Here is a 27,225-nt window from a genome sequence, read left to right as displayed (position 1 = left end):
CCCGGCCGGAGGTGCCCGGCCCCGGCCAGCGAGCGGCCTCCGGTCGGCAACTCGGCATGATGATGGCGGCGCGCCCGCGCGACGCGTGACGCGCTTTAATTCGCCCCGTTTCTGCCGACCTGGCTCGTCGCGGTTCCCATCCTATTGGCCAAGTGATTCAGCGCCCGCGCCTCCCTCCAAACTGGCAGAAACAACCGAGTCATGGGCGTGGCGCAGCGGTCAGCGGCCGGGCACGGGATGGGACCGGCTCCCGTCGCTGTCCGCTCCCGTGCGGCCGGCGCCGGACCCATCCCATGGCTGGACCACCATGCCCCGCCCCCGTCGCTGCCGTGACCCCGGGCGCCGGATAAGGGTCGCGCGCCTCGCGGAGTCGCGGGTGGGCGCGGGCCGCCATCTCACTCTCACCCCAGGGCGGCGGCCGGCTTCGGCCCCGTGCGCCCGCCGAGTCACCCGATGATTCGGCGAAGGGGGCATTGTTGTTTGGCCAGAGACCAGAACAAGTTCAAAGCACTTGGTCAGGCTTGGACCGGACTGTTCGTTGAAAGCGTCTCCGGCTCGAGATATCAACGAGACAACCAGGAGTTGGCTTGGGTTATCTGGATTGGCCGTTGGGGAGCACAGCAAGGACATCCGTAGCTCCGTACGGTACAGCTGCCAGTACGTACGTGCGTTCGATTCAGCTTGGACGAAGCCTGTGGAGAGGACACGTCCGAGGTTGCCGTCCATCCTCGTACAGGTCATCCAGTCAGCACTGTTGTCAACACTCGATGAAGAAGACTACAGTTAAAAACTGAATCCCCACGTTGCAATTCCACGTACGTAAAACTTGCGCCTATTCCACGTATACGAGTAACGAGTTCAATTTTCCAATCGTGCTCTGACGACCAAGCAATCAGCCTGCGCCAAGTCTTTCCTCTTGGTACGACTAGGTTGAGTTAGATGAGACTGCGTTGGGCTAACTTGGAAACGTTTGGTCAATCCCTCCCCAGACTTTGAACCCAAGTTAGATAAGGCCGCTTACTTAGAATTCGCCAACACTCCAGCCTACGGAATACGATAGCCGCGCGCCGTCCACAAGTTGGGGTCGGGCAGTTGCTTCCTCCCAAATCGCATCGCATAACCGGAAGGGAAAGGGACAGGATGCAGGCCAGCACAAACCGCTATACCGAACCTCCCCAACCACGGCAGCCAGTCGCGGTGGTCCACCGGCCCGGACGGCCCTCGTTGCCTTTGCCCGCGGCTCATGCTCATGCTCATTCCATCAGCGAGCTGGGGCCCGAGGCTCCGCGACACGCTCACGGCATACGGTCCTCGTTTCCTGGAGTCGGATGCGATGCGATGCGACTGCGAGCGTTTCCTCACATTCTGGCACCGTGTCCTGCACAAACCATGGAGGCCATTCCAATTTGCAGAACGGGGTTGGATCGTGTCACTGTCACCTCGTTCACTGATACTCTGACAATCGTAGTGTTCTCACACTAATCAGATACCTGAGAAGCATCTACTGGCTGTTAGTATTACAGTTTCACTGACTTGATGGTACTACGAAACATGGCGAAGAGGACACGTAGTGGCGCAGAGGAGGGGACACGCCGCGGATGCCGATTCTGTAGCTGGCCCGGGGTGTCAGTGGCTGCGCCTGCCAGCCACCGGCGGAGCCCGCGCGGGCGGTCGGTGTCGCGGCTCACCGGGCCGTTGCATCCGGTGCAACCGTGCAGCGGCGCGAATCGGAACAGAACATCGGCGGCGCCATCGCCGGGGGATTAGACGGCGACGGCCGTGGGAGGGAGGTCCAACCGGAGAGGCGGAGGCCTGGTTCCATTCCACAGCTCCACTTGCACCGCGTCAACGCTTTCAAAACCGTCGCCGTCCTCGCTTTCCCTCCAGGGCCATAGCCCGCGCCGCAGCCTCCACGGTTCGCTCACCTTCCCCTCCAAACCGAAGCCAGACCAGCCTTCCTCTCTCGCCCGGGTCTTATCCTCCTCCCCAATCCCGCGCCGCCCTCGTATAAGTAGCGCGCTAATCATTCGAAATCCCCAACGCTCCGAGCGCTTTAACATTTATGCCATCAAAGAGCCTCGCGGCAGGGACGCCGAGGAGCCCGCGGCTGCAGCAGCAGGGGAGACGGGTACACCAGCAGCAGAGGATCCTGATCGCGTAAGGGAGGAGCATAATTCAAGGTTCTTTGAAGCCAAGGCAGAGGAAGGGGAAGGAAGGCAGGGCAGGCCGTGAGGTTGATTGGTCGGTCGATCGATCGATCGTCGATGGCGGTGACGGCCACGACGGTCGCGGCGGCGACGACGATGCTGGCGGCCGTGGCGGCGGTGTTCCTCACCTTCGTGCTCTGCTTCTACATCTTCCTCTGCGCCAAGCGCTACCGCGGCGGCGGGGGGCCGCCGCCTCCCGCGGGGCGCGGCGTCGCGGCGTGGCTGCGCTTCATGTTCGGCGGCGGCGGAGGAGCGGGAGTGGCCGACGGCGGCGCCGATGCGTGGTGCTACGAGGGCGGGCTGGACGACAAGTCCATGGCCAAGCTGCCGCGCCGGGAGGTGGTCAAAGGCGAGGCGCTCGACGACTGCGCCGTCTGCATCACGGAGCTCAAGGCCGGGGACACGGCGCGGGTGCTGCCGCGCTGCGGCCACGGGTTCCACGTCGACTGCGTCGACATGTGGCTCCGCTCCCACTCCACCTGCCCGCTCTGCCGGTGCCCCGCCGTCGACGAGCCGCCCCTGCACCCCGTGCTGCCCGCCGTGCCCACGCCGGAGGCCGACCCGGAGTCCCCCAACTTCCCCACCAACGTGCTCTTCTTCGGCTCCCAGGACGAGGTCAGCACCGGCCGCTCGCAGCAGCAGTCGCCGGCCATGGCGACGCCTCCCCCACCGCAAGAACACGTCGCCGCCGCTGCCGTCGATGAGGCGGCGCGGCCGTGCGGGCTGCGGAGGCTGATTGGGTGTGGCGGCGCGTCGCCGCCCCCTCAGCAGCCGCATCTTCACCACCACCACCAACACGAAGACGCGGACGGGGACATCGAGATGGGCCTCGCCGCTGGCGAGAGCAGCGCGTCGCGGCCGGTGAAGCCGCCGCAGCCCGGTTCCTGAGGCTGCTGCTGGTTTCTTTCGTGCCGGTTTCCCGTGTGACATCACTAGTTTTTGCTTCCCTTCTTCGCGTGCGTGTTTTCCGTAGGGAGAGTGGAGAGAGAGCGATCAAAAAAATGTACAGATTCTTATAGCCGTCGTCTGATGTAAATTTCTCGTGCCGATAGAACATGAACTGGGGAGAGAAATGAGAAATCGAACAAAAGAAAAATCGAATCTTGGAACTAGCACACTTCTGCTGTTCTTACCTGCTGTTGTTCCTGCATCCAGCCAATACAGCGGTTATTTTCAGTTGCAGGCTAGTACTGGAGTCTACGGCTACCTGTAACCGAAAGTTGCAGGAGCCAGTAGAATATTCACATTCACCTTGCCCAATCCGTCGACTTTCGTGTCGATGCTATTTTGACCACAAGCTGCCGCTATCAAAGAAACAAACTCGCCTCGCCGCCCATCTCTCGCCCACAAATTTGAAACGAGTCACAGTGCAACCATTTGTGAGGCAGGAGGCAGGGGACCTCAAGTCCTCAACCCCACGTACCCGCCAAAACTGCAGATTTGACGGCAGACAAGCTGAGAAGAACAATCTCCGGTGTGACTGCATCCCGTTCCTCGAACTCCACAGGTGGCCTTCCATCACCAACCACCGCGGCCACCTGATGCACTAACAAAACACCAGTTCCATTGAAAACATTCTGCACTCCCAAGCGACTAATCAGTCTGAACAACCACTCGGAAAAATCCAGCGCAGCCATCCATAATCGAGCCGGAGCTCCTGCATAATTGCTTGCATATCTGCTTTTTTTTTTTTGTCTTCAAGACATTTTGGCGAGTAATTGCGTCATTGCGGGTGAGTGCCTTGTGGATGCTCCAAATTTTAGGTCCAAATCCAAAGGAAGCGGAGTTGACCTGGCTGGAGAGATACTAGTTGAGTTAGCAGCAAGCATGGCCGGGCCTGGCAGGTGGCCGAACAAGCAACAACAACAGCAACACCAGCGAATTGGAGACGCTCTATGAGCTGGCAGTCTTTTTTTTTTCCGAAACGAACCAATTAGGGAGCTGCCAATTATATTAATATAAGAAGATGAAGTTCAGACTGAGCGAAAACAACAAAGGCACAAATACCGGCAGGTTGAATTGGGTCATCAACACATGCCGTATCACGCCATCGCACTAACCTCAACTAAACAACACATTCGACCGGTAGGATTGGGACATCAACACGCGCCGAACTCAACACTTCTCAAGCGGATTTTATTCCGCCCGACAACGGCAACAGAACCAAAGCCTTACCGCGGCACCCACCAACATCCTCACTCATGTAGTCGTCGAAACCTCCAGGTGTGATCCTGCGTCGACAGGGAACCGAAAGAAGCAGACGACATCGCACCGAGAAGGCCACCGCCATACGGGACTCTCCGACGTAGTACCGCTGCAACACCACACTCCACTTGACAGAGTGATACCACCGAATTCGGACCTCTCGTAAGATGCCTCGCAGTCGCCACCACAATAACACAACGTGCGGGGGCCTCGCCACATCCGCCGTTGAACTCCACCTCGCTCTCGTCACCTCGAAAAAAACACCACGCGTGCGGGGCCTCACCACGCCCGCCACAGCACTCAACGTGAAGGATCCGGTTTTTTTGTTGCCGTTAGAGTGGTGAGCAATGTTGCCCCGCTCCCAAGATCTCCATCGATCAACCAAGCCGCCGTCGCAGGTCGACTTCGCCTCGTTGCTTCACCATGCTCATAGCCTCCGCCGCCATGTCAGCAAGTCAGAGAAGTCGCTTGCACTGTCTTTCGACGATGTACCGCACCAGATAGCACAGCCAAGCTGAGCACCCCGCCACGATCCGCTACAAGCCTAGTTATCCCACGATATCGTTGCTGCAAGCACCGTCCTCTGACACAGTCCCATGCCGCACTGATTACCACCATAATTGCGATCGCCTCCATGTGGGCTCGGCAGCACCCGTCCAGCTTGCCACGCGGCAGAATTGCCGCCACCGGCTGCGGCCGTCCATGACCAATGGACCAGCAATACCACAAATCGTGTTGGGTCTCTAGAAACAACGCCTTCAAGGAGTGCATAACGCCAATGACGCCATCGCCGCTCGTCCAGGGTTTTCACCAAGAGAACCCCGTGAAGCAGGGTTGTAGCTCCAGCATGACACCCCCAACAGGGAAAACGACGCCCTAAGGCGCCGCTTTCATCTCCAGCAGACAGAACGCCGATGAGGGCTTTCGCTCGGAGCATCCCAACCCCTCGCTGCACGCTCACGGCTCGGCACTCTCGGACCACAACCACGGCGGCCCATCTGGGGCAGCGCCACCGCCGCGCCTCCCGCGCCACGCCGTCGTACCTCCACCTCCGCTGCGCTCGCCGCCCCGATGCACCACCACTCGACCTTTGCTTCTCACACGTAGCCACCGCTGCACCGCCTAACCATCACACACGTCTCCTCGCACGCGGCCACCGCCACGCCGTCTCTCCGCCGCGCGATCTCCTTATGCCGCGGCGAAACGCCCCGCCACCGCTAGCATGCGGCCTCCTTGCCTCGCCCTGGGCCATCGCCGCGCGGCCTCGGCACCACGCCGGCCATCTTGCATCCGCCGCGCCGGCCACCGCCACTTGGCCTCCATGACCCGTGCCGAGCCGCCTCGCAACTGCTAGTGCCGGCCCTCCGCCCGTCCACCTTTAAGACCACCCCGCTGTCGCCACTCCGCGCGGGCATACGCAGTGGTCGCCGTAGACGTGCTTCCGCCGCCGAGCCGCTGGAGCGCCACCTTCCTCGCCGAGCCCCCCACGCGTGCGGCCTATGGCCAGCGCCACCGGCAGCAACACCCCACCGATCCAGCCCTGGGGCGTCGGATCTGGTCCACCGGACCCCTGATCTGCCGCCCCGGGGTGCCGCCACCGCCTCCATGCCCGGTGCCACCGCGTCGTTGACCAGGGGAGGGCACGGCCACAACCACGCCCGCAAGCTGCCGGCCCCGGTTCCTCGCGTCGCCGTCCGCAGCCACCGCCGGGCCTGCGCCCCTCTGCGCTCGTGCGCCGCCTCGGACCTTCGGCTCCTAGATCTGCGCTGGCCAAGACCTGACGCGGAGAAACGACCCCGTTGCCGCTGTCCTAGAAGGGACGCGGGCTTTTGAAGCCCCGCTCAGGCGGTGGCGAGGTGTGGATGAGCGTGGGGAGGGGAGGGGCAACGACGGCGGTGGTGAGTTGGGTGCCGCCCGTGTCGCCAGGAGAGCGACGCGGGCTAGTCCAAGTGATTTCTATCTGTGAGCTGGCCAATCAGCCAATCGCTGTGCGAGTTTCTCCGTATGATAATCAATCAGGATACCAAACTTTCTTCCGGAAAATAAAATTTAAAATTCAAAACGATATGAGCGTGACGCACCACGATCGATGCAAGGAAGGAAACTTGCAATGGGTTTGCTCAACCGAAACCGCCACAACGGATAGGCACCACCAACGTGTCGCGCTCATGGTGCCGTAGCTCGCCGTCAGACCAATTTCTGCTTCTCTTATTTTTCTTCCAGATCAGAGAAGAAGAGAGAGAGTGATTTCGCCGCCAGGCCACACAGGGACAAACGCTCACACATCAGCAGCGATGCTAATGGCTTTTTGTGTCCATATGCATCAGCATCATCCGCTGCGTTTTCTTTGCCTTCTTTTTCTGCTTGGTTTTGTTCATCTCATAATGGATTCGCTCGCATACATTTATCCAGTATCCTGCTCGCAAAGAAGAGCCTTCTCTACCCTTACTTCCACATGACCACACACGTGCTGCAATCAGATGCTTTCAGAGTTGCAGGGCGATCAATGGGTGATGCGTTGTTGCCCTTGCTTACCGATCTTGTTAACACCTTGCTTTAATCCGGAGCTTGCTTCTAGATGTGTGTTGCATCGTAATCCGGTGCTGTCCTCTGCGGAGGAAGATTCTAATTCTAAAGATGTGGCAGCGGGCGAAATCAGCTTGAGATTCCGGGCGTGCGAGTGAGCGATGGATAATAATATCTCCACGAAGATGAGATGATTTGCGATAACCCTTATCCAAATTTCGCGTCGCTGTCCCGAGTTGGGCATGCTTGCACGCGGGAACGCTGCAGCAGTTGGAACATTGTTTGAGCCGGACAAAGATGACCGGGAAATAGTCAAATAGTTGCGGTTCGGATGGATTTTTTTTTTTGCCAGGAACTTGCAGCGGTAGTATGGGGATACAAGTATATACTATACTCTCGACTCTCTGAGACAGCGTACAGGCAGTTCGTGGCGCGGAGAATTAGACCATACCATCGCACTAGGACCATTTGAAACTGAATTTCATGTCATTGGCATCAAGTTGACATGATCAATAAATTCATACCATCATAGTCCTTATTAATGAAATCAGGCAGACTCCTGTAAGAAATTCTTGCAATATTTCTGCTTTCAAAGGAGGATAACACTTGTTTGCGCTGACACGTACTAAATCTGACTTTGAATATTCCGACCGAATCCTTGCCAATGGTATATACAATTCGCATACGCTCTCGTGTCATCGTGTGCAGCGCACGCGAGAATTGCCTTTGTTCTCCTCCCTTTTACCCTGAAAGCAGGGTACGGTTGCAGGCATGTGCAGCGGAACTGAAAACAACAAACAGACGCACGGGGACACAGGCATGGCAGCAGCAGCCTCTGAATTCTGAAATGATGGCCAACACCTCGGCGGACATGCACGCTGATTGCCTGATTCCCAGGACGCCCCTTTTGCGGGCGCTGGCGCCGCTCGCAGACAATGATGGGTCAAAGCCCCCAAAGCCTGTTGTTTAGGGCTTCTGCTTGCCTTGACATCGCATTAGGCAGTGCAAAACACTGATGCGTCAAGTCGTCAAGGGGACATCAACTCATCAAGTGCCTGCCTGGCTGCCTGAATTAGTCTCGGAATTTGTTAGGAATTTGGGAATTGAATACTCGTGGTCTTGCAGAATACTCCTCCCCTATAGGAGAGTACAACACTCTGTCTCGACGACGGCGGGCGAAGCGTTCCGGAGAAATCTAGTACCGGTCCAGCTATGGTCGCATGATGGATGATGCAGCACACCAGACGGGGGATGCTCTTCTGGAAGCCGAGAGCGGCTGGCTGCGGTTCCGAAGCTTCCTTTCGCAAAGCTGGCGCAAGATCTTTTTCTGCAAGGAGAAGAACAAGAAGAGCCGTCCACGTGGACGGGGTACGCGGCGGGCATGCGGATGCGCGGCGAGGCGTGCACGGGCCAGCGGCGCGCCAGGTACAAGGGGCGAATGGAGAGTGGAATTAGTCCGGGTCGTGATCCTGATCCAGGTGGCACCAGGCGGCGGTCGCGACGCGCGATGGCTGGTGGAGGTGGAGCCGTGGTCCGTGGAGCTCGTGTTGGCGGCGCGGCGTGTGGAGGGAGCGGCCGCCACAGCGCCGCATGGCCGCCAGGTCGGCAGCAACGCTGATAGGAGGCGTCCGCGTCGTGGTGCGAGCGGATTCGGGTGAGCGTGACGCGTTCGCAGACGGCGCCGGGGGCATCGGGCACGGCATGCGAGTTGCTCGCTTGCTCGGCGGGCCAGAGAGGGCTTACGCTCTCCCGGATGGGCCAGCGCAGATAAAAGAAAGAGTGCCGCCATGCTGCGCGTGTGGCGGCCCGTGCTTCGGAAACAGTTTCCACGGGCCGCAGGCTGAAGCTGAAAATAGGAGGGCTTGCGGGCTTTTGGGCCCTGCGCTGCTAATTCTTTCTTGGCCGGCTCACCATGTTAGTTGACCAGCTCTTTTTTCTTTGCGAGGAGGAGTTGACCAGGCACTATCAGCAGTTCTGCTCTGTCAAAGTAGGCTTTTGTGGAGTCTGTAAACGTTCATCGTGCATAAAACCTCGTTCTTCGTAAAAAAAAAAGGTTTTTGGCTTTGCAAAATCTGAACATTTTTTAATTTTAATATGAGCCAAACTAGAAAACGCATAGCGAATGAGGCGAATTACTCTCCCCATCTCAAATTGCACGTCCTTTTAACTTTTCTATGTGCAACATTTATAAAACTAGAAAAATCAAAATAACTTTTCTATATGCAACATTTATAAAATTAGAAAAATTAAAATAACCTATAATTTGAAAGGGGGAATAATTTTGAAGGATCACATTTTGTCTAAAGCAAGGTTCTACAGAAACCAAGTACTTTACCTGAAAATATTGGCCGGAGCCTCCTTCTACACTTTGATCTCTCCACCATGTATTGGTTATTATACTGCAATAATAATGCAGCCTACACGCTGAGCCCTAAGTCAAGCAAGAATTCCAAAACGGCTTGTCTTTTTGGTCAAGCAATTTCTACGGGGCGGGAGCGTCTCGTTTTCTTGCCGGAGACGCAAAAATCGCTCGAGCGGAAAAACGGAGGCCCTGTCGAGAAAGAGATTCACACTTGCCTTCCTCCCACCTACCCACGTCAGCCTCACGCCATCACGCACCCTTACTCTCCGCGAGCGCCGTCGTCGGCCGCATCGCTGTCGTCGGTCGCCATCCGCGCATCGCCGCCGCCAGCCCGCCATGCGCCGGTTCGCCGCCGACAGGGCGCGCCGCGCGGTGGCCGCGTCCCTGCGCGGCGCCGCCTCCTCCTCCAGAACAGCCCCGCTGCCGTTGCCCCTCGCTCCGGCGCAGCGCCATCCAGCGCCCCCCATGGGGGCAGCGGCGATGGCGGCGGCCATGGCGAGGACCATGTCCACGGCGGCCGCGGGCACGCCCGCAGTGTCCCTGGACACCATCAACCCCAAGGTGCCGGCGTGCCGCCTTTTGACCCCCTTCTTCGATTCGTTTGTTTAGCTTGGTCGTGTGGCAGTCATGTGATCGATTAGCGCGAGGATACAAAGTTTCGATCCCTGTTCGAGGTTGCTGGTTTGCTTGCCCTTGGGTTGCTCCTTACTCTGTTCTGTTCCTACTGGACTGCTGCTGCGTTTGTACCCGTGCGATAGGAGTGTGGACGTGTACCAGAGAATTTGATGGAAGTAAAATGCTTACATCTACGCAGTACTGGGAGGGGTGCTAGTAGTAATGCGGCTTCTAAAATGCAATTTGTTTGCTTTAATCGGCGAACTGTATCTTCCCCAGTTGATATGATTTGCTATGTTTCTTCAGGTTTTGAAGTGTGAATATGCAGTTCGAGGAGAGATTGTTACACATGCTCAGGTGCGTCCAATACGAAAAGCATTCTAAAATTCAATAACCGTAGTAACTTTCGTTGTCTTGAAGGAGATGTTCATAGCTACGCCGTGTTCTTAATTCAAAATAAAATCAGTTGCTACTCCATGTTGGGAGAAATCCAGCTTCTCGTGAGTTATACTGGTTAGAGCAGTGAACTCGGGGGGTTGTTGAAACCATAGTTATTAGGACCGGACTGGTCATCGAACCGGTAAGGCCCTCGGTTCGATGGTTCACTGGTTCAACCGTCAAGAACCGATTGACAGCTGGTTCAATAGTTTTGGACCGTTAAATTGAACCGGATACAAATACATAGGACCGGTACCATATATATAGCTCATAAATAACACAACTTAATTATATATAACCACACAACTGAACACTAGTATACCATTAAGTTTGGTAACTCAGCAATTTTTTACAAACGTGATTCCTAATTGCAGCTCAGCCTCACACAAGCTTCTGAATTAAAATGAATGCAAGCAAAATATTGATCACGAAATAGATTCGGGTAGAGAAAAAAGATCAACAACAATGAAAAGGATTGTGAGATTCTCGTCTGCTGCTGCCAGCAGAAATTCATGAATCGTAGTCTGCTGGTACATGTTGAACTTGAATCTGATTATTGTTTAGAAAAACAACTGAACTGCAAAAGGGGAAAAAAAATGAAAACCCAAACATAGAAGAAGGTCGTAGTAGGAGGATGACGAGCCGCAGCTGCCAACGATAACTCGCTGCTGGATGCGCTCGTCACCGGCCGCTACATGGATGCTGTCCCCTTGCGCGCCCTCCTTCTTTTCGCGCACGGCGGGGGAGCCTGAGCACCTGCCTGTCAGCTTGCCGGCCGCCTGACTCCTGCACTGCTGCAAAGTTGCAGCCCGCCGCCGGCAAAGAACAGGGCGGAGAAAGGAGGAGAAAGGGATTCCGCGCACCTGCTTGCAATGCGCCGCCAGCCTGCCGGCCTGTTCGCAGATCGGGATGCGCCGCCGCCGCCGTGCAAGCGCAAGAATTGAGCGGAGCAGAGATTTTTCAATGGGATTTTAGAAGCCGAAGGAATGCTTGGGCTGGGCCTTCGGTTGGCCAAGGCCAACGTGAGAGAACCTGAGGGCAAGAAGCAAAACGCGTCCGGTTCATACAGAACCGTCCGGTTCGCCGGTTCTGTACAAAACTGGCCAGTTCAACCGTTTTTTACCGGTATTATTGCAGAGACAGTCTTTTAAGCGAACCAAACCACTGGAGGCTCTGGTTCGGTCTTTTGCCGATCGAACTGCCAGTCCGGTCCGGTCCGGTCCTATCCTAATAACTATGGTTGAAACCCCCTTGCCAGTCCATGCTCAAAGCCTGGTACCCCTTCTTTAGACAAAGCCCGGGGGCGTCTTCCCCCTGAGGTCGAGTTTTTTTCTATGTTGGGAGAAACAAGTTAGTTCAGGATCAGGGTGGATGTTGATGTTGTATATTCACATCATAGCCTTATATTTATGTGAAATAGGCCTGCGCTATCTAGAAATTATTTGTAATAGGGTTCTGTTGGGCTCGGTTTATGATCTTGTTTTCCCTCTACAGAACTTACAACAAGAATTGCAGAAAAACCCAGATTCACTTCCTTTTGATGAGGTTTGTATTTTGGATCCCATCAACTAAATCTCTGCTCTTACTGCTTTCGATGATCAATTGGAGTTAATTACATCTATCTATTTTAATGGCAGATACTTTACTGCAATATTGGAAATCCTCAATCCCTTGGCCAACAGCCAGTTACATATTTCAGAGAAGTGAGTTTGTATTCGCTGTAGTTATTCGGTGATGAAAGCTTGGTTCATGGCTCTTTACTAGCTCATGTTGCTCTTTTACAGGTCCTCTCTTTGTGTGATCATCCAGCTCTCTTGGACAAAAGTGAAACTCATGCTTTGTACAGGTACGTTGAAGCATTCCATATGAGATGAGCACAAGTAAATTAATACTAATTGGTTAGCTGACTTTTTTGTGGCAAGTATAGTGAAGGGTACCCCCAACTGTAGTTGACTTTTTTTTTGTTAGTTGACTTACTGCTATATGCTATGCCACCTGCCTGATAATAATCTAAATAAAGAGGACCAACTTTCTGTATCAGGTTTTTAGTGCATGTGTCAGTATGTAAGAAATAATATTAAGAGGTGGAGTTGCTCAGCATTACCACTTGTGTGCCTGCTCTTGATATGGGGACAAAAGGACTTGCTTGATCTTTTAAATACATTTTCTTTTGTGGTGCACACATGAAGTTATGATTCATGATAATTAAGAACTCAACCTCTATAGCAAGTATAAGGTAGTTTTCAAATTACGTGCAATCTGTTTGGCTCACAAGCACTTGAGCTTTTCTTTCTATCTATGAATCTGTAGAAACTGCCATCTGTAGTGTCTTGCTAACGTTGCATGCTAACGGAATATTCGCATATGGACACGTTGATTTTAAACAGCTTTCCTACAAAAGATTATGATCATTTAGGTGTTAGGTAGTTGTCTAACTACACATATTTGTTCGCCAGCCTAGAATGTTGATTTATATGTCTTTGTACAGTTCAGATGCTATAGAGAGAGCATGGCAAATTCTAGACAAGATACCAGGAAGAGCAACGGGAGCCTATAGCCATAGTCAGGTACATATGTATACACTCTTGGATGAATACCACCATGATTGGATGAGCTTGATCATTCATGTTGCTCTCTATTTCAGGGTATAAAAGGTTTGCGTGATGAAATTGCTGCTGGAATTGCTGCCCGTGATGGGTTTCATGCCAGCGGAGACAACATCTTCCTAACAGATGGAGCAAGCCCAGCAGTATGTTATATATGTCTTCTTTGATCATCAGTAATCCATCTATGTGGAATAAGGACTGATTGTTCTAACTACCGATAATTGGCTGTCTGTGCATGTGAATAAAGCCTGCCACCATTACTGATACAGTGTAATTTCTTTTCTCAACTAGGTTCACATGATGATGCAATTGTTGATTAGGTCTGAGAAGGATGGCATTCTCTGCCCTATTCCGCAGTACCCGCTGTACTCTGCATCAATTGCTCTTCATGGTGGTTCCCTTGTATGTTCTTTGACAATGCTTTTATGCTTTTCGGTGTTGCTTGTTGAATCAGACCAATGTCATCTCATCTTGCAGTTTCAGGAGATAATCGAGTTAAATCCTTCATGTAATTCATTAAGTTCAATATAGTCATTTCATAATGATCAATGAATTGATCATCACCAGTCAGCATTGCTTTGTATATATGGCTATTGTTATATGGTTCTAACATAGTGAACTTTCAGTGACATGATCTGTATGTCTGAAAATAATGTGGAACAAATTCTCTTTCAGGTTCCTTATTTCCTTGACGAAGAGACAGGGTGGGGACTTGAGGTTGATGAGCTAAAGAAACAACTTGAGGAGGCTCGATCTAAGGGCATCACTGTCAGGGCGCTTGTTGTCATAAATCCTGGAAATCCAACTGGACAGGTGATTTTTTGTCTATCTGTTACATGCAAAAAGACAGATCTTGCATGTTTTTCTCATTATGAATATTTATACCTCATAATGTATTGCAGGTTATAATTTTTTGACATGCAGCAATAACCGATGAATTTGAACCTATGCTCTCTCCCATTTTATTACAAGAATTGTTTTGGTACAGTGATCACCTAACACTACTGTGCTCTCAACAGGTTCTCGCTGAGGAAAACCAAAAGAAAATTGTTGAATTCTGTAAAAATGAAGGACTTGTTCTTCTTGCAGATGAGGTGATCCAGAACTTGTATTTGAAGTTTTCACCATGTCAATACACATGAGGTATTCAAATACCTAAACCGTGTAGGTCTACTAAGACCACTTATTTTTCCATCTCCCATCTAGGTTTACCAAGAAAATATATATGTTGAAGACAAGCAATTCCACTCATTCAAAAAAATTGCACGATCATTGGGATACACTGATGATGATCTTCCTTTAGCATCATTCCAGTCGGTTTCTAAAGGTAATCAAAATCAAACTCAGGTGGTTCTTTTTTATTTGCCTCTCCTAGTTTATGGTAAAACTTACTCTTTGTCCTGCTAGGCTACTATGGAGAATGTGGAAAACGAGGTGGTTACATGGAGATAACTGGGTTCAGTCCTGAAGTGCGGGAACAGATTTACAAGGTGGCATCAGTAAATCTATGCTCCAATGTCTCAGGCCAAATTCTTGCTAGCCTTGTTATGAACCCACCAAAGGTCAGTATATGATGCTTAGGAAACATTCAAGTACAATAATGATGGCAGTAACTAAGATGTTTTCTACCTCCACAGACTGGGGATGAATCCTTTGAATCCTTCATGGTAGAGAGGGATGGCATCCTTTCATCATTGGCTCGGCGTGCAAAGGTTTGTGCTTCTTCTGCCGCTTCTAAATTGATTAATTGTAAACAGAAAAACAGGCTGAAAGTGCAAGTTTAAATGTATTGGCGATGTTTTCCGTTCCATGTTATGTGTCTTATGAAAGTATCCATAATACTGGAACAGTAGCTAGAACAAACAGTGGGTGCAAGATTGCAACCTCTAGTCAATTCACATATGCAAGCTAAGGAGTTCACATATGCAAGCTAAGGAGGCAAACCAGCTTAAAGATGTTTTAAAGTACCTGATTGTTACATTTTCTTCTTTCTCACAGGCTTTGGAAGAAGCATTCAATAGTTTAGAAGGTATCACATGCAACAAAGCTGAGGGTGCAATGTATCTGTTCCCACGCCTTCATTTACCCCAGAAGGCAATTGGGGCTGCCCAAGCTGCTGGCACTCCCCCAGATGCATACTACGCCAAACGCCTCCTAGAAGCCACAGGAATTGTCGTAGTCCCTGGTTCTGGTTTTGGACAGGTTGGTAATCTTAAATGCCTCGTGAAAAATCTTTGTCAATTCCAAGCGTCAATGAGCTTGCACTGATACGTTTTCTGTACGATTTTAACAATGTGATACTGTGAAGGTCCCTGGAACATGGCACTTCAGATGCACGATCTTGCCGCAGGAGGACAAAATACCAGCAATCATATCTAGGTTCAAGGAGTTCCACGAGAAGTTCATGGATGAATTCCGTGATTAAATATCCAGACCTGTACCAAACGGTGCTGACACTCGGCATACCATCAGTTTTCTGTCAGAGGCATTCTGTAATTTTCCTGTTGAAATAATAAGGCCATCCATGGCGTCCCTTCATCCTTTGGATCCTACAGCCAAACTGATCCCAGCTTTTGTCACGGGCAAATGTTAGATGAAACTTTACAGAATCTCGAGCGTGGCAAAACCATACTTCTGTTTGCCTTGTGTTAAGTGTATTAGGCTACAGGCTCCTGGCCCTGATTTGTACAAACTTACCCGAATTTTGAGGTCAATTGAAATGCCTCAGCACATCCCTGAAATTCTGCCTTATCCTGCGGAGAATCTCACTGTCTAGATGACCTGTTTTGTCATGGGAGCTTTGATTGAGCTGCTTCTGCTCCTAAGCTCCTTCGACAATGCTACATTGCTACAGCCTACGGCTACAGGTATGACACCAGTATTGGAGTGTCAGCCTGTCAGGTTAGAACTTGCGCCTACTCTTCTGTGATTCTGTCACAAATGTGACTCTTCTGGAGAGCTGAGTTTCTGTTCAAACCAAGACAAGTTTATAGGTAGTTGACCTAATTTAAAATCTTTCAATTGCAATTTTATTTTCGAAAGAGGAACTTTTCAATCGTAGCCTCGTAGGGTTATCGATTCTTGTTGCGAATTTGCGATAATAGATAATTTTGCTAGGAGGAGGAGGCTGCGGCTCCCGCCGCTCCGTCAGTCCACAGTTGGGTCATCATGAATGAGCTAGCTGGGCCTGATCCCTCAGGTCTGGAAGGATGGATTCTTTTAGACGGGCCTCTTTTCGTGCACGTACGAGTTGGGCCAAAACCAAAATGGACTGGCCCGCGTGAGGCTAATTCTCGTCGGTCTTGTTGCCTCACTCAGGTGGGCTCTGCACGGCTCCTTCACTCACTCATCACCCTACCAATCCTCCTCCTCCTCCGCCGCCGCCGCCTCTCCTGCCGTCGCCATGGCAGCACCCACCGGTGCCCCCGCCACCACCGCGCCCTCCTCCTCCTTCCTCTCTTCGTCTTCGTTACCTCTCAAGTACCCGACTGCCCCCCGTTTCCTACAGTACGGTGCGTGTCCTTGTTAACCCAATGGATACGTCTAACCGTGGCACCCTTCCAGTTCCAGGTCATTGGAGACCATCCACCGCCGACCCGCGGGGAGAATGTCTGTCACTGTCCGCTGCGTCAGTAGCCCGCCGGCCGTCGATACATGTAACTATCAAGCCCCTCGTTTACTTCATCGCTGATAGTTTCCATCCTGCTCGCAGAAATTCATGTGTCAGGTCTAGTCTCTATTAGTTTTCGTTTGAGGCATCCAATCGAATGCTACAAGTGCTGGTTCGAATTAGGGTATTGTTCTAGGTTGCTGCACGCTGTAGTAGCTTCTTGTTTGGCTACTGTTGCTTTCATGTAAAGAGTTGCCTGGAGATGTTGTAGGAACAGAAATAAGGGTGGTGTTGCTTGCTAAATGCTAATATTTTTTTACTCATGTCCTGAAGCTTACAAGACTAGTGTCCCGCGCAATGCTAACATGGCCAAGCTCCAAGCAGGATATTTATTTCCTGAGGTTATGCTTCATTCTCATCTTTTCTTTTCCTTGTTGACGCTGTTCTGTTGTAGATTTGGCTTCTGATAATGTCTATTTGTTGACTGTCAATCAGATTGCCAGGAGAAGAGCAGCTCATTTGCTGAAGTACCCTGATGCTAAGATTATAAGCCTTGGGATAGGTGACACCACGGAGCCCATTCCAGATGTCATAACGAATGCCATGGCAGAGGTGCCTTATTGTTATGAAAAATATTCTACTAACTATGCTTTCAATTGTATATCTTCATTCTTCAATTTACCAAAAAAAAAAGCAGTGTTCCTTAGCGGTGCTTTCACTTTTATGTTTCATTTATTTATTTATTTTGGTTCTCATTTGGTTCCACTTGTACATATTTGTAGTAGTTTTCTAAGAAAATTCATCTACATGTTTCTTTTGCTTAATACTCTCTCCATCCCAAATTGCAAGTCGTTTTTGGCTTTTCTAGACATGGTGTGTATTTAGGTGCATAGCAAAAACTACAAATTTAGAAATGCCAAAACGACTTACAATTTGGAACGGAGGGAGTACCTCTTTTACAATTATATTATTTATCGATTAGTCTATTTGTAAACACAGAGAGCACATGCCTTGTCAACAATTGATGGCTACAGTGGTTATGGAGCTGAGCAAGGTGAAAAGGTACTATAGCTTGTGGCTTTATTAGCAACTTTCAGTGCATTAATAGAGTGAATAGATAGCTGTTCCTTTTTTTAGATGAATTCGGATAGCTGTTTAACAGCTATAAAGTTGTACGTATCTATTTTGTGGAGGAATGTGGCTATAAGATTGGTTGTATTTTAATAATGATTTGAGGAGGATTGTTGATAAAGGATAACCATTTCATAATCATGTATATGTCTTCTTAGTTGAAAACCTATTCTGTACAAAGTGCCACTTACCCTTCCAAGTGCTTTCATATTTGACCTACTTTACTTACATCAATTAACTTCTAAATTTTCAATAAAATACGCAGTTTACTCTTTGTGCTGACCTTGTCTTAGCTCCTTATCTTCAGCATCATTAAATGTTGTGTTGGTTGTCAATGCAGAAACTAAGGGCAGCAATTGCTGCAACCTACTATGCAGACCTTGGTATTGAAGATTCAGACATATTTGTCTCTGATGGTGCCAAATGTGACATTTCCCGCCTGCAGGTACCAAAAGAATCCGCATCTTCACTTTTAAGCTTACAGTTCATGTTAAAATTATTTGTTAACAAGTTTCCCGATCCTAATGTTCCAGGTCCTTTTTGGATCTAATCTGACGATTGCGGTCCAAGACCCATCATACCCTGTAAGAGAATTGTTGAACTGACTTTAACCAGCAGTTACCTTCATATTCATGATTCTGAAATTTGTGTGTGATGATAATGGTGAAATTGGTTCTTTTTTATTGTTGCTTTCATACTGTTACATTTGAATCAGCTGCTACTTCTTTTACATATTGTCTGGTGAAATTAAAGCATGCCTTTCATTTTGCAGGCATATGTTGATTCAAGTGTTATCATGGGCCAAACTGGCTTATATCAGCAAGATGTTCAGAAGTATGGGAACATTGAGTACATGAGATGCAATCCCGAAAATGGATTTTTCCCTGATCTGTCAACTGTCCCACGAACAGATATAATTTTCTTTTGTTCACCCAACAACCCTACCGGTGCTGCTGCATCTCGGGACCAACTAACACAACTAGTAAAATTTGCTAAGGACAATGGGTCCATCATTGTCTATGATTCTGCCTATGCTATGTACATATCAGACGATAGCCCAAAGTCCATTTTTGAAATTCCTGGAGCAAAAGAGGTGGGTTCTGTGTTCCAGTAGTTTACTTATTCTGCGTATTGGATTTTTTAGCCCTTGATTGCATTTTTCTCCTATGTGTTTAGTGGCATGGTAATGGTAATAAACACACTATTTTCTCCAAGTAAATTGAACTGCACTTTTCTCATCATGGTTTGTTTATGTGCAGGTTGCCATTGAGACAGCATCATTCTCCAAATATGCTGGGTTCACTGGTGTCCGTCTAGGTTGGACTGTTGTCCCCAAGGAGCTTCTTTTCTCAGATGGACATCCAGTTGCTAAAGATTTCAATCGCATAGTCTGCACTTGCTTCAATGGCGCATCAAACATTGCTCAAGCTGGTGGATTAGCTTGCCTCTCTCCAGAGGGTCTGAAGGTAGAATTTCAGTTGTTGAAATCTTCAGATGACCCTTTTGCATTGTTTCTGCTCATATCTGTTTGTTGTAGGCTATGCATGATGTTGTTGGCTTCTACAAGGAGAACACTGAAATAATTGTCGACACATTTACATCGCTTGGATTCAACGTGTATGGTGCCAAGAACGCTCCTTATGTGTGGGTGCACTTCCCTGGTCGCAATTCGTGGGATGTGTTCGCAGAGATCCTTGAGAAGGCGAACATCGTGACTACCCCTGGCAGTGGATTTGGACCCGGTGGCGAAGGCTTTGTGAGGGTCAGTGCATTCAGCCACAGAGATAACATCATTGAAGCGGCTAGGAGATTAAAACAGCTGTACAAGTGAGCACCGACGCAGCTTCTCTATCGTCTTGGAAGGACGGTATCAATAAGATTGCAGCAGGATTTGGAACACCAAATTCGCGCTGTCAAGCTACCTGGAGATATTAGAAGGGAGCCTGATAATGTCGTAGGCTTATGCGGTGTTACTTCTTTCAAGCCATTTCCAAGTCGAAACGATGCTTGTTGTATCCCTGACCCTGAGACATTTGATGATTTGAATCTCCAGGAAATGGTTGTATGGCCTAAGTTCGTTCCCTTACTGTTCCTGTGATGTTGCTGTTTCGGAATATCTCTGGGATGCATCACATGTTAGGCACGCAGAAAGCACAAAATCGGCTATATAATCTCTGCTCAATTCTTTCATTTTTGGCATGTAAATAATTACCGACAGGCAGCAGTGCAACACCAGTATCTATGGAAGTTGACCACCAAGTAGCAGCGCAAGAAGTTTGCGTGCATCAATATTAACGTCACCATACATCATAATTAATTCAGAAAGATCCAGGTGAATCAGACAAAAGACCATCCCCTAATTGCATACCAGTACTCCCTCCGTACTCACAAAGAAAGTCGTTTTGGACAACGACACGGTCTCCAAAGTATTACTTTGACTCTTTGTTTATATAAAAATATTTATCAAAAAGTAATATATGTATAGTTTTATGAAAGTATTTTTCAAGACAAATCTATTTATATGGCTTTCACATTTCCAAACTCAACAACTTAAAAGTTATTCATGATTTATATTCCCAATGTTTGACCCAAACCTTATCCAAAACGACTTCCTTTGTGAGTACGGAGGGAGTATTATTTTTTTTACTGCTAGCGTCCGGATGTCCTAGAATTTTCCCATCGGACGCTCCATTGCAACATCAAAATAAAACATCTGCAACATCGAAAACTTATAGTTGCAACATTGAAAAAATATGCGAAAAAATGATTATGTCGTTTGACTCTGGGATAGAAAATTCTCGCCACAATATGAACACTTTGTTCCATGCAACATTCACTATCAAACATGTGGAAACAATAATTGCAACATCGATGATTAACTATTGAAATATATCTCGAGCCATCCGATTGTTTTAGATTCCGGATGTCAGAGTCTTAGCATTACCGTATTTTTTTTCGGGAGCAGTTCGTGTGCAAGCATGATGCTCTATTGCTCTGCTCTGTTCTGTAGCTGACCCGCTCCGCTAGCAGGCAAATCGCTGCCGCGAACTACCTGCCAAGCCTTGTAACGAAGCAGCATCCACTCACGAGTGGGCGGAATTATCAACACTGCAACATCGCTTGGAACTATTCTTCGTTGATCTGCACTAGTTAGTTTCTCAGTGCGAGTTAGGCTGAACAAGCTAGCTGGCATTTCGCGCGCAAGCGACGCTCCATGTCCTGTCCGGTTGTCCTTCGTCGACTGATTGATGGCGGCTCCGACGAGCCGAGACCAAGCCACCGGTGCTATATATACGCGCACGGCGCGGCGCCACACCTTGCAACGAAATCTCGAGGCACGAAACAGTAGCGCCGCACCAATCTCCAGCTCCGGCCACTGTTGCCTCGCCGTCGTCAGATCAATGGCTTCCTCGCCGTCGCTGCTGGTGCTAGTCGTCGCCCTGCTGGCCGTCTTCTCACCAGCCGTTCTCGCCTCCGGCCGGGAGGAGCGCGCGCGCATCCGCGTCTACGTGCACGAGCGGTTCTCGGGCTCTAACGCCACGGTGGGTTCCGTGGCGGCGTCCCCGCTCGGCGACAACTCGACGTTCGGCGAGGTGGGCGTGGTCGACGACGTGCTGCGGGCGGGGCCGGACCCGTCGTCGCGGGAGGTCGGGCGGTACCAGGGCCTCTTCGCCGGCGCGGACCTCGAGGACGCGAGCTACTTCTCCGCCATCACGCTCGTGTTCACCGCCGGCGAGCACCGCGGCAGCACGGTGTCCCTGCAGGGGAAGTACGGCTTCCCCGTGGACGGGGCCCTCGAGCGCGCCGTCGTGGGCGGCACCGGCGGGTTCAGGATGGCGCGCGGCTTCTCCATGCTTAAGGTCGTCAGCAACACGCCGGAGGCCGACGTGTTCCAGCTCGACCTCGTCGTCTTCACGCCCCGCAGCCAATAATAGCTTGGTCGTGCGCGGTGAGCAGAGCATGTGAACGTTTCGTTCTCTACCCGGCCGTTGATAGTTTGTTTTTGGTGTGAGCTCCCGCGTCATGACAAGAAGATGCTGAGTGTTTACAAATAGCTGAGATTTCTTTGGCATGAATTGATACATATTGGATTCTCTAGTGATGGTGAGAATGTTTCCATGCATGACTACAATGTCTGTGTTATAATTCGCACAGTGGAGGACTTTTCTTTAAAATCCAGCCCGTTTGATTGTTCGTACGGGCGAGTCTGACTTTGCCGAGTGCTATTATACTCTAACCGCAACTTTAGAAACTCTTTCACAATATATTACTACTCTGGCACGTTGCAATTAAGAGCCTGTTTGGCTCTCAGGGGCTACATCGGATGTTTGGATCCTAATTAGAAGTATTGAACATAGGCTAATTACAAAACTAATTGCGTAGATGGAGGCTAATTCACGAGACGAATCTATTAAGACTAATTAGTCCATGATTTGGCAATGTGATGCTACAGTAACCATTTGCTAATAATGGATTAATTAGGTTTAATAGATTCATCTCGCGAATTAGCATACGGCTTCTGCAATTAGTTTTATAATTAGCTCATGTTTAATCCTCCTAATTAGCATCCGAACATTCGATGTGATAAGAGCTAAACTTTAGCGTTTAGTATCAAACAGCCTCTAACTTGATAATGACCAACTTTCAGGAACAATTCGAGATTAAGTGAAGTTCTTTTGCATGAGTATCTTGGATGCTCAAGTTTTCTCTTTGCTTTTTTCAGTTCAACCTGTTCAGAGTCCTAGACTGAACGTTGTGACTAGTATTTCCTAGAATAATTTTAGGAATTATCGGCATAAATTTTTCAATGATCGACAATGTGACCTTTGATAGCAAAATGCCTATTGCCTAAGGTAATTTTTGTTAATAGCTTGATTTGTTGGCAACCTTTTGGGAGATGAAGGTGTGCATGTCTATATTCGTCAACGTTTTAAATAGCTGGCTAAGAGGTTTATCGGTAGGATAAAAATAACTAATAGCAGAGCTAAATAGTGCTATAACAGGATATAGCCGCTAAATTGTACATGAAGATAAATAGAAGATAAATAGCGGTTAAATAACTATAGCGGCAGTCGGGAGATTTAAAACTTGATAATAGGTGAACGGGTGTGCTTATATATAAATGTACACTGTGTCTGTGCCGTACTTAAACTAGTTTTGGAATCTTTAATGACGAAATTTGCGGACAGTCCCTGAGCAGGGATCGGGCCACGTCGCAGGGAAAACCCTATCGTCAGATCGTACATCTACGGTGAAAAGGCGCAGGCGCGACCCGTCCCTCTTCTCACCTCAATTCTTAGATGCTTCGCGTGGCGTCGTGCCGCAGCCCTCGCCGCCCGAGCGCGAGGACCCGGGCACCAAGCGTCCAGGAATTCTTCGCCGCTGGCCAGCTCCTCCGGCCGCCCTGCCGCGAGGTCTCGTCCTTGTTTGGCTCCTGGAACGCCCGCTCTCCTCCGCCACGACTGACATCGATCCTAGCGACGGAATCGCCATTGCCGCGAACGATTAGCTTCAGCGGCTTGAGTGCCTGGGCGCGTGCTACACCAGCCTCATGCCGTCCACGCCAACGGTTGAGCATCGTGCATTTTGTTGAGCACGGCAAAAGAACAGCGAGCAGCGCCAACGGTTGCTCCTACTGCAGTCCTGTAGCTGTTGCCCCTACAAAGTGCTCGACCAAATGCCTGTGTGTCCATGTGCATTTTGCAAGACTAAATAGAAAATGGAAACAAGACAAATGTCACCTTAATGGTTCTCCCATGGAAAGGCCTTCAGCAAAAACGTAAATCTCATGAATTATAACTGCTTTGTTTGTAGGAATTGAAGCTTCTTTGCTACTGTCATTGCTACAGCCGCCGCATCAACCGTGTGGATCTTTTTGCCTGCTGTTGACTTACCTCTGCATGCTCTACTCTGCTGATGAGATAAAATGCAGGGCAACCTATGACGGGTGTTCTCTGATGATATTTAACATTTTCTGAATTGAATGCCATTGAGCAATCCAGGCCCCATCCCGTCTTGAAGCATGATGGAGCAAAAATGAAATTAATCTCCCTCTATGCTATTTCAAAATTGACACTATCACCATTTCCTTGCAAGAGGCAGTCTGAGCAGTACCCTGACAAAATTCCTGTAAGCTTTAGCGCTCATGTATATGCTGCTTCTTTCGTCTTGATCACTTTGCTCTAATCTATGACAATTTGCCACTTCAAATTTTATGCCTTATCCTATGATATCGGTGATGACAGAAACTGGCACAATAAGTTATCCCACTTACCCTTGTGCTCGTATAGTGTGCTTTACTAGACAACCACTCGTATCAGTAGTATTTATCTATCACTTTTCAGTTTGAAGGCTTAAGAGGAATATTACTTCTTAGTATTGAGATCATTTGGTACGAATCAACTTAGCACCATCATGATGTGGTAGTGAATCATGCATATAACTAGGAGTTAGCTAGAACAAATTTCATTCGCAAAATGTTTAGGGCTGAATTCTCATTTTACTAAGAGTTTCTTGGACCTAGGTAAATACATCTCTGTTTATTCAACTATGTCCTCAAGCTATTGAATCCTCATGGGTAGCTACACTAACAATCACAGAAATCGGTGAAAGCCCTGATCAAGAACTTCAAAGTTTGATATCTGAACACATCTCTGGGCAATCTTATATTCTTTACCAAGACATTATCCAAAAGAAATATATATCGGCTGTTCCTCATTATTTACAACTGATCTCTCTTGCTGATGAGTAACAGGCTAATCTTATTTCCACATGCCTCATTTCAGAGAAAGTTCAAAAAAGAGCATGGTAACAAAGACATACGCTGTCTCCCGAGTCCTGGTCTCCATGTTGTAAACTTGTGCCGTGGTTAAATGTTTCATTTTCGAAATGTAGTCCTCACGGCTTTGAATATCTCCTGCTTATTCAGTAACAATATATATCATCTGAATATACCAAGAATCCTTCACACAACCTGGTACTATGCTTACCAAAGAAGCTATGCAGGAGTACTTTGCACTATGTTAGAAACATGGGGAGAAACACGTTGGGGTCAAGCTAGAACTGCAAAACATGGGGTGAAACGTTTGTACCTTGGTATATATGTTGGGATTTCTTTTAGACAATTAGCTATGCATATGACATTGAGCATACCATTTTACTATACCGGCTATGGCTTGAGTTCGCAACCACTTAGTACTCTGTCAGCGCTCACAAATCACAATTCCAATTTTACAAAATGCACTCTGTCAGTGCTTTACGACCTATTGGCAACCAGTTTATCGAAAATTAACTGATACATCAGAAGTGCTGGGATTTCATCTGGAACTAGAAAATCCCAAAATGCATCGGAAAGAGTTTAGCTATGCTGCATTACCAGCCTATTGGCTGGTTCCCTCTGGCGCCGCGCCTGTGTTTCTAGTTCTGTATACTCAAGTGATGGCGCATAGACTGGAGTTTTCGTAATTCGTTTGCTTGCTTATTTTCTTATGGGGGGAGAGTTTGAAACAGGCAGCACAGCCGCACAGCAAATATTATATTGACCTTGCGCAACATTTCGGCAGCTGGGCCCAGATGTTCCTTAAGAGAATAAGGCGGCCCAGATGTCTCTCTGTCCTCCGTCCCAGGTCAGCAGCGTCCAAGAAAAACGGCCCATCAGCTAGTTCAATCCGTGGATCCAGCCCACTGCTTCCCGCACAGCACCGAGGCAGCAATATCAGAGATGCATCACCAGATTCCGCATCTTGTCGCACGGAATCCTTTCATCATGCGGGGTTGACGGCTTGACGCAGTTGACTAGAGTCAGGGAGACTGTTCAAGTCGAGCCGACCCATTTTCCATTATGGTTCAGTTTAAATTTGAACTATAAACCATAAAAATTCAAGCATGTACATACTAATGCTTAAGCTGCCATCCGTGCAGATTCTCTCTGGTGAGGGTCCAGTTTGGCTTTGGCAGGTCAAAACACACACGGCCAAGCAACCAACCATTGAACCATACCATCTAGGATGCTGGTAATCTGGTATCTGGTAATACAAAAGAAAGAACGCCCTCTGCAGCCAGGCCAGCTATCCATGCATCCACTTGTACAATCAAATCTGTGCGTGCAAGGCTGACCGGAACAGGCGGCCGGCTCAGGCGGCCCACCGGCCTCGGGGAAGGCGAAAGGCAAAAGCGCCCGAGCCGAGCTCGTGTGTATCAGCAAAAGTCGCCGCCGGACACCGCCGCTGCCCCCTCCCTGCTCCTTCTCCTTCCGTCCTTTCACACTCCGCAAGGGTGAGCTTTGCTTTGCTCCGGCCGCCAGCTAAGGTCGTCGTCGTCGACGACAATGGCAGCAGCGAGCATCCTTCCATTGATCCGTCCACTCCACTGCCGCTGGAGCCACGTACTTGCCTCACTCAACGATGTCGCGAGCTTTCCCCGCCAGGGCTCGTACGGCGCTGCTCGCCCTGCCGGCGACAAGCAGGGGCGGGCGTCGTCAGCTAGCCGGCTACACTGCTGCGGCGAAGCTAAGTTAAAGCGCTTTTTTCTAGCCGGTGCTCGTGTTCTTGTAGACGCCATGATTGCGGTCTGTGTAAACATGACAAAACTGCGTGATTATAGTCGTTAGCGTAAATGACAAAAGCGTAGCCTACTCCCTACTGATTGTGCTGTGGAAACCTCAATAGCTTTATCAAAAGCGCTTGGTTAGTAGTAGAGTCGTAGAGAGAGCCGGTCATCAGAACTCAGAAGGTTAACAAAGCGTAGACACATGCGTACAAAAATGCGCGCGGTTAGGATCATAATTGCCGTCACCCTGCCGGCCTCAAAGGCTTAACCAGCAACCATGTGTGTGCATGAGCATGTCGCCTGTTAACTGCATGCAGATCAGATAGCTAGATGCCTAGATGCATGCGGCAATATTGGTAGTACGAACTAATCTCTCCGTCCAAAAAATAAACGCGCATCTCGCTACTCGAGGAATCAAATGTTTTAAAATTTGAAGAATATAGTATCCGCATTTGTATCTCTAAATAAATTTATTAGGAAAATATTATCAATGCTCAATCTAATGATACTTATTATACATTATAAATGCTCAATCTAATGATACTCCTACTTATTATACATCATAAATACTAGTACATTTTTTAATAAATTGAGATCAAACCTTAAGAATTGAGATGTGCGTTTATTTCGGGAGGGAGGGACTACGTAGCTTCAGCACCTCTCAAAAGGCGCATGTTTTTATGCATGTCGTTCAAATTAGGAGCAGTGCTGAGACTGTTTTCAAGAGTGTGACGTGATGAGTGAGCCCAGCTGGGGATGTTTGCAGACAAGCATCAGGGCTGGCTAATAAGGCTGTGTCGATCTGAGCTTCTCTTTAGCTGCGTCCAAGGCGAACACACACAAGCACTTGTTTAGCGCCTCATGCTTTTGCTTTTGCGAGTACCAAGGAGGAAGAAGCTGGATTCCGTCCTTGTCTCACGTGTGACGCCAGCTATACGCCGGCCTATACATGGCGTGCTCCCACGCACGGACGACGAG

General features: G+C 49.3%; 4 protein-coding genes across 4 annotated transcripts; all 4 read left to right on the top strand.

The window, feature by feature from the left end:
- The first annotated feature begins 1,809 nt into the window (after window positions 1-1,809).
- Window positions 1,810-3,319, top strand: LOC117844478 (uncharacterized). The gene has a single exon (XM_034725173.2). It carries the CDS (start codon window positions 2,265-2,267, stop codon window positions 3,093-3,095), a length of 831 nt encoding a protein of 276 aa, XP_034581064.2. The 5' UTR covers window positions 1,810-2,264; the 3' UTR covers window positions 3,096-3,319.
- A 6,183-nt stretch (window positions 3,320-9,502) lies between these two features.
- On the top strand, window positions 9,503-15,710 carry LOC117845975 (alanine aminotransferase 2). Its single transcript, XM_034727071.2, has 15 exons — window positions 9,503-9,861; window positions 10,222-10,272; window positions 11,848-11,898; window positions 11,991-12,056; window positions 12,138-12,199; window positions 12,842-12,920; window positions 12,998-13,102; window positions 13,251-13,361; window positions 13,635-13,772; window positions 13,979-14,053; window positions 14,166-14,286; window positions 14,367-14,521; window positions 14,597-14,671; window positions 14,958-15,161; window positions 15,268-15,710. Exons 1-15 carry the CDS (start codon window positions 9,637-9,639, stop codon window positions 15,382-15,384), a joined length of 1,635 nt encoding a protein of 544 aa, XP_034582962.1. The 5' UTR covers window positions 9,503-9,636; the 3' UTR covers window positions 15,385-15,710.
- A 569-nt stretch (window positions 15,711-16,279) lies between these two features.
- On the top strand, window positions 16,280-19,773 carry LOC117846069 (probable LL-diaminopimelate aminotransferase, chloroplastic). The gene is made up of 10 exons (XM_034727170.2): window positions 16,280-16,439; window positions 16,524-16,615; window positions 16,903-16,970; window positions 17,065-17,181; window positions 17,569-17,631; window positions 18,041-18,145; window positions 18,234-18,284; window positions 18,473-18,793; window positions 18,960-19,166; window positions 19,238-19,773. The coding sequence occupies exons 1-10, from the start codon at window positions 16,363-16,365 to the stop codon at window positions 19,529-19,531; spliced, it is 1,395 nt and encodes a 464-aa protein (XP_034583061.1). The 5' UTR covers window positions 16,280-16,362; the 3' UTR covers window positions 19,532-19,773.
- A 1,262-nt stretch (window positions 19,774-21,035) lies between these two features.
- Window positions 21,036-21,932, top strand: LOC117846520 (dirigent protein 1). The gene has a single exon (XM_034727723.2). It carries the CDS (start codon window positions 21,102-21,104, stop codon window positions 21,630-21,632), a length of 531 nt encoding a protein of 176 aa, XP_034583614.1. The 5' UTR covers window positions 21,036-21,101; the 3' UTR covers window positions 21,633-21,932.
- The last annotated feature ends 5,293 nt before the right edge of the window (window positions 21,933-27,225 follow it).

The sequence above is a fragment of the Setaria viridis genome, chromosome 2 (assembly GCF_005286985.2).
Source record: "Setaria viridis chromosome 2, Setaria_viridis_v4.0, whole genome shotgun sequence".
Classification (NCBI taxonomy): domain Eukaryota; kingdom Viridiplantae; phylum Streptophyta; class Magnoliopsida; order Poales; family Poaceae; genus Setaria; species Setaria viridis.
The sequence above is the reverse complement of the archived record's forward strand: the minus strand, read 5'-3'. Positions and strand labels throughout refer to the sequence as shown.

What these genes read in the sequence shown, in the direction of transcription:
- LOC117844478 (XM_034725173.2), top strand. Translation starts at nt 2,265, where the DNA reads ATGGCGGTGACGGCCACGACGGTCGCGGCGGCGACGACGATGCTGGCG.
- LOC117845975 (XM_034727071.2), top strand. Translation starts at nt 9,637, where the DNA reads ATGCGCCGGTTCGCCGCCGACAGGGCGCGCCGCGCGGTGGCCGCGTCC. An exon ending in CAGTTACATATTTCAGAGAA is followed by an intron (nt 12,057 to 12,137) that starts GTGAGTTTGTAT and finishes GCTCTTTTACAG; the next exon opens with GTCCTCTCTTTGTGTGATCA. An exon ending in TTGTTCTTCTTGCAGATGAG is followed by an intron (nt 14,054 to 14,165) that starts GTGATCCAGAAC and finishes TCTCCCATCTAG; the next exon opens with GTTTACCAAGAAAATATATA.
- LOC117846069 (XM_034727170.2), top strand. Translation starts at nt 16,363, where the DNA reads ATGGCAGCACCCACCGGTGCCCCCGCCACCACCGCGCCCTCCTCCTCC. An exon ending in TCGTCTTCGTTACCTCTCAA is followed by an intron (nt 16,440 to 16,523) that starts GTACCCGACTGC and finishes GCACCCTTCCAG; the next exon opens with TTCCAGGTCATTGGAGACCA. An exon ending in CCCGCCGGCCGTCGATACAT is followed by an intron (nt 16,616 to 16,902) that starts GTAACTATCAAG and finishes CATGTCCTGAAG; the next exon opens with CTTACAAGACTAGTGTCCCG.
- LOC117846520 (XM_034727723.2), top strand. Translation starts at nt 21,102, where the DNA reads ATGGCTTCCTCGCCGTCGCTGCTGGTGCTAGTCGTCGCCCTGCTGGCC.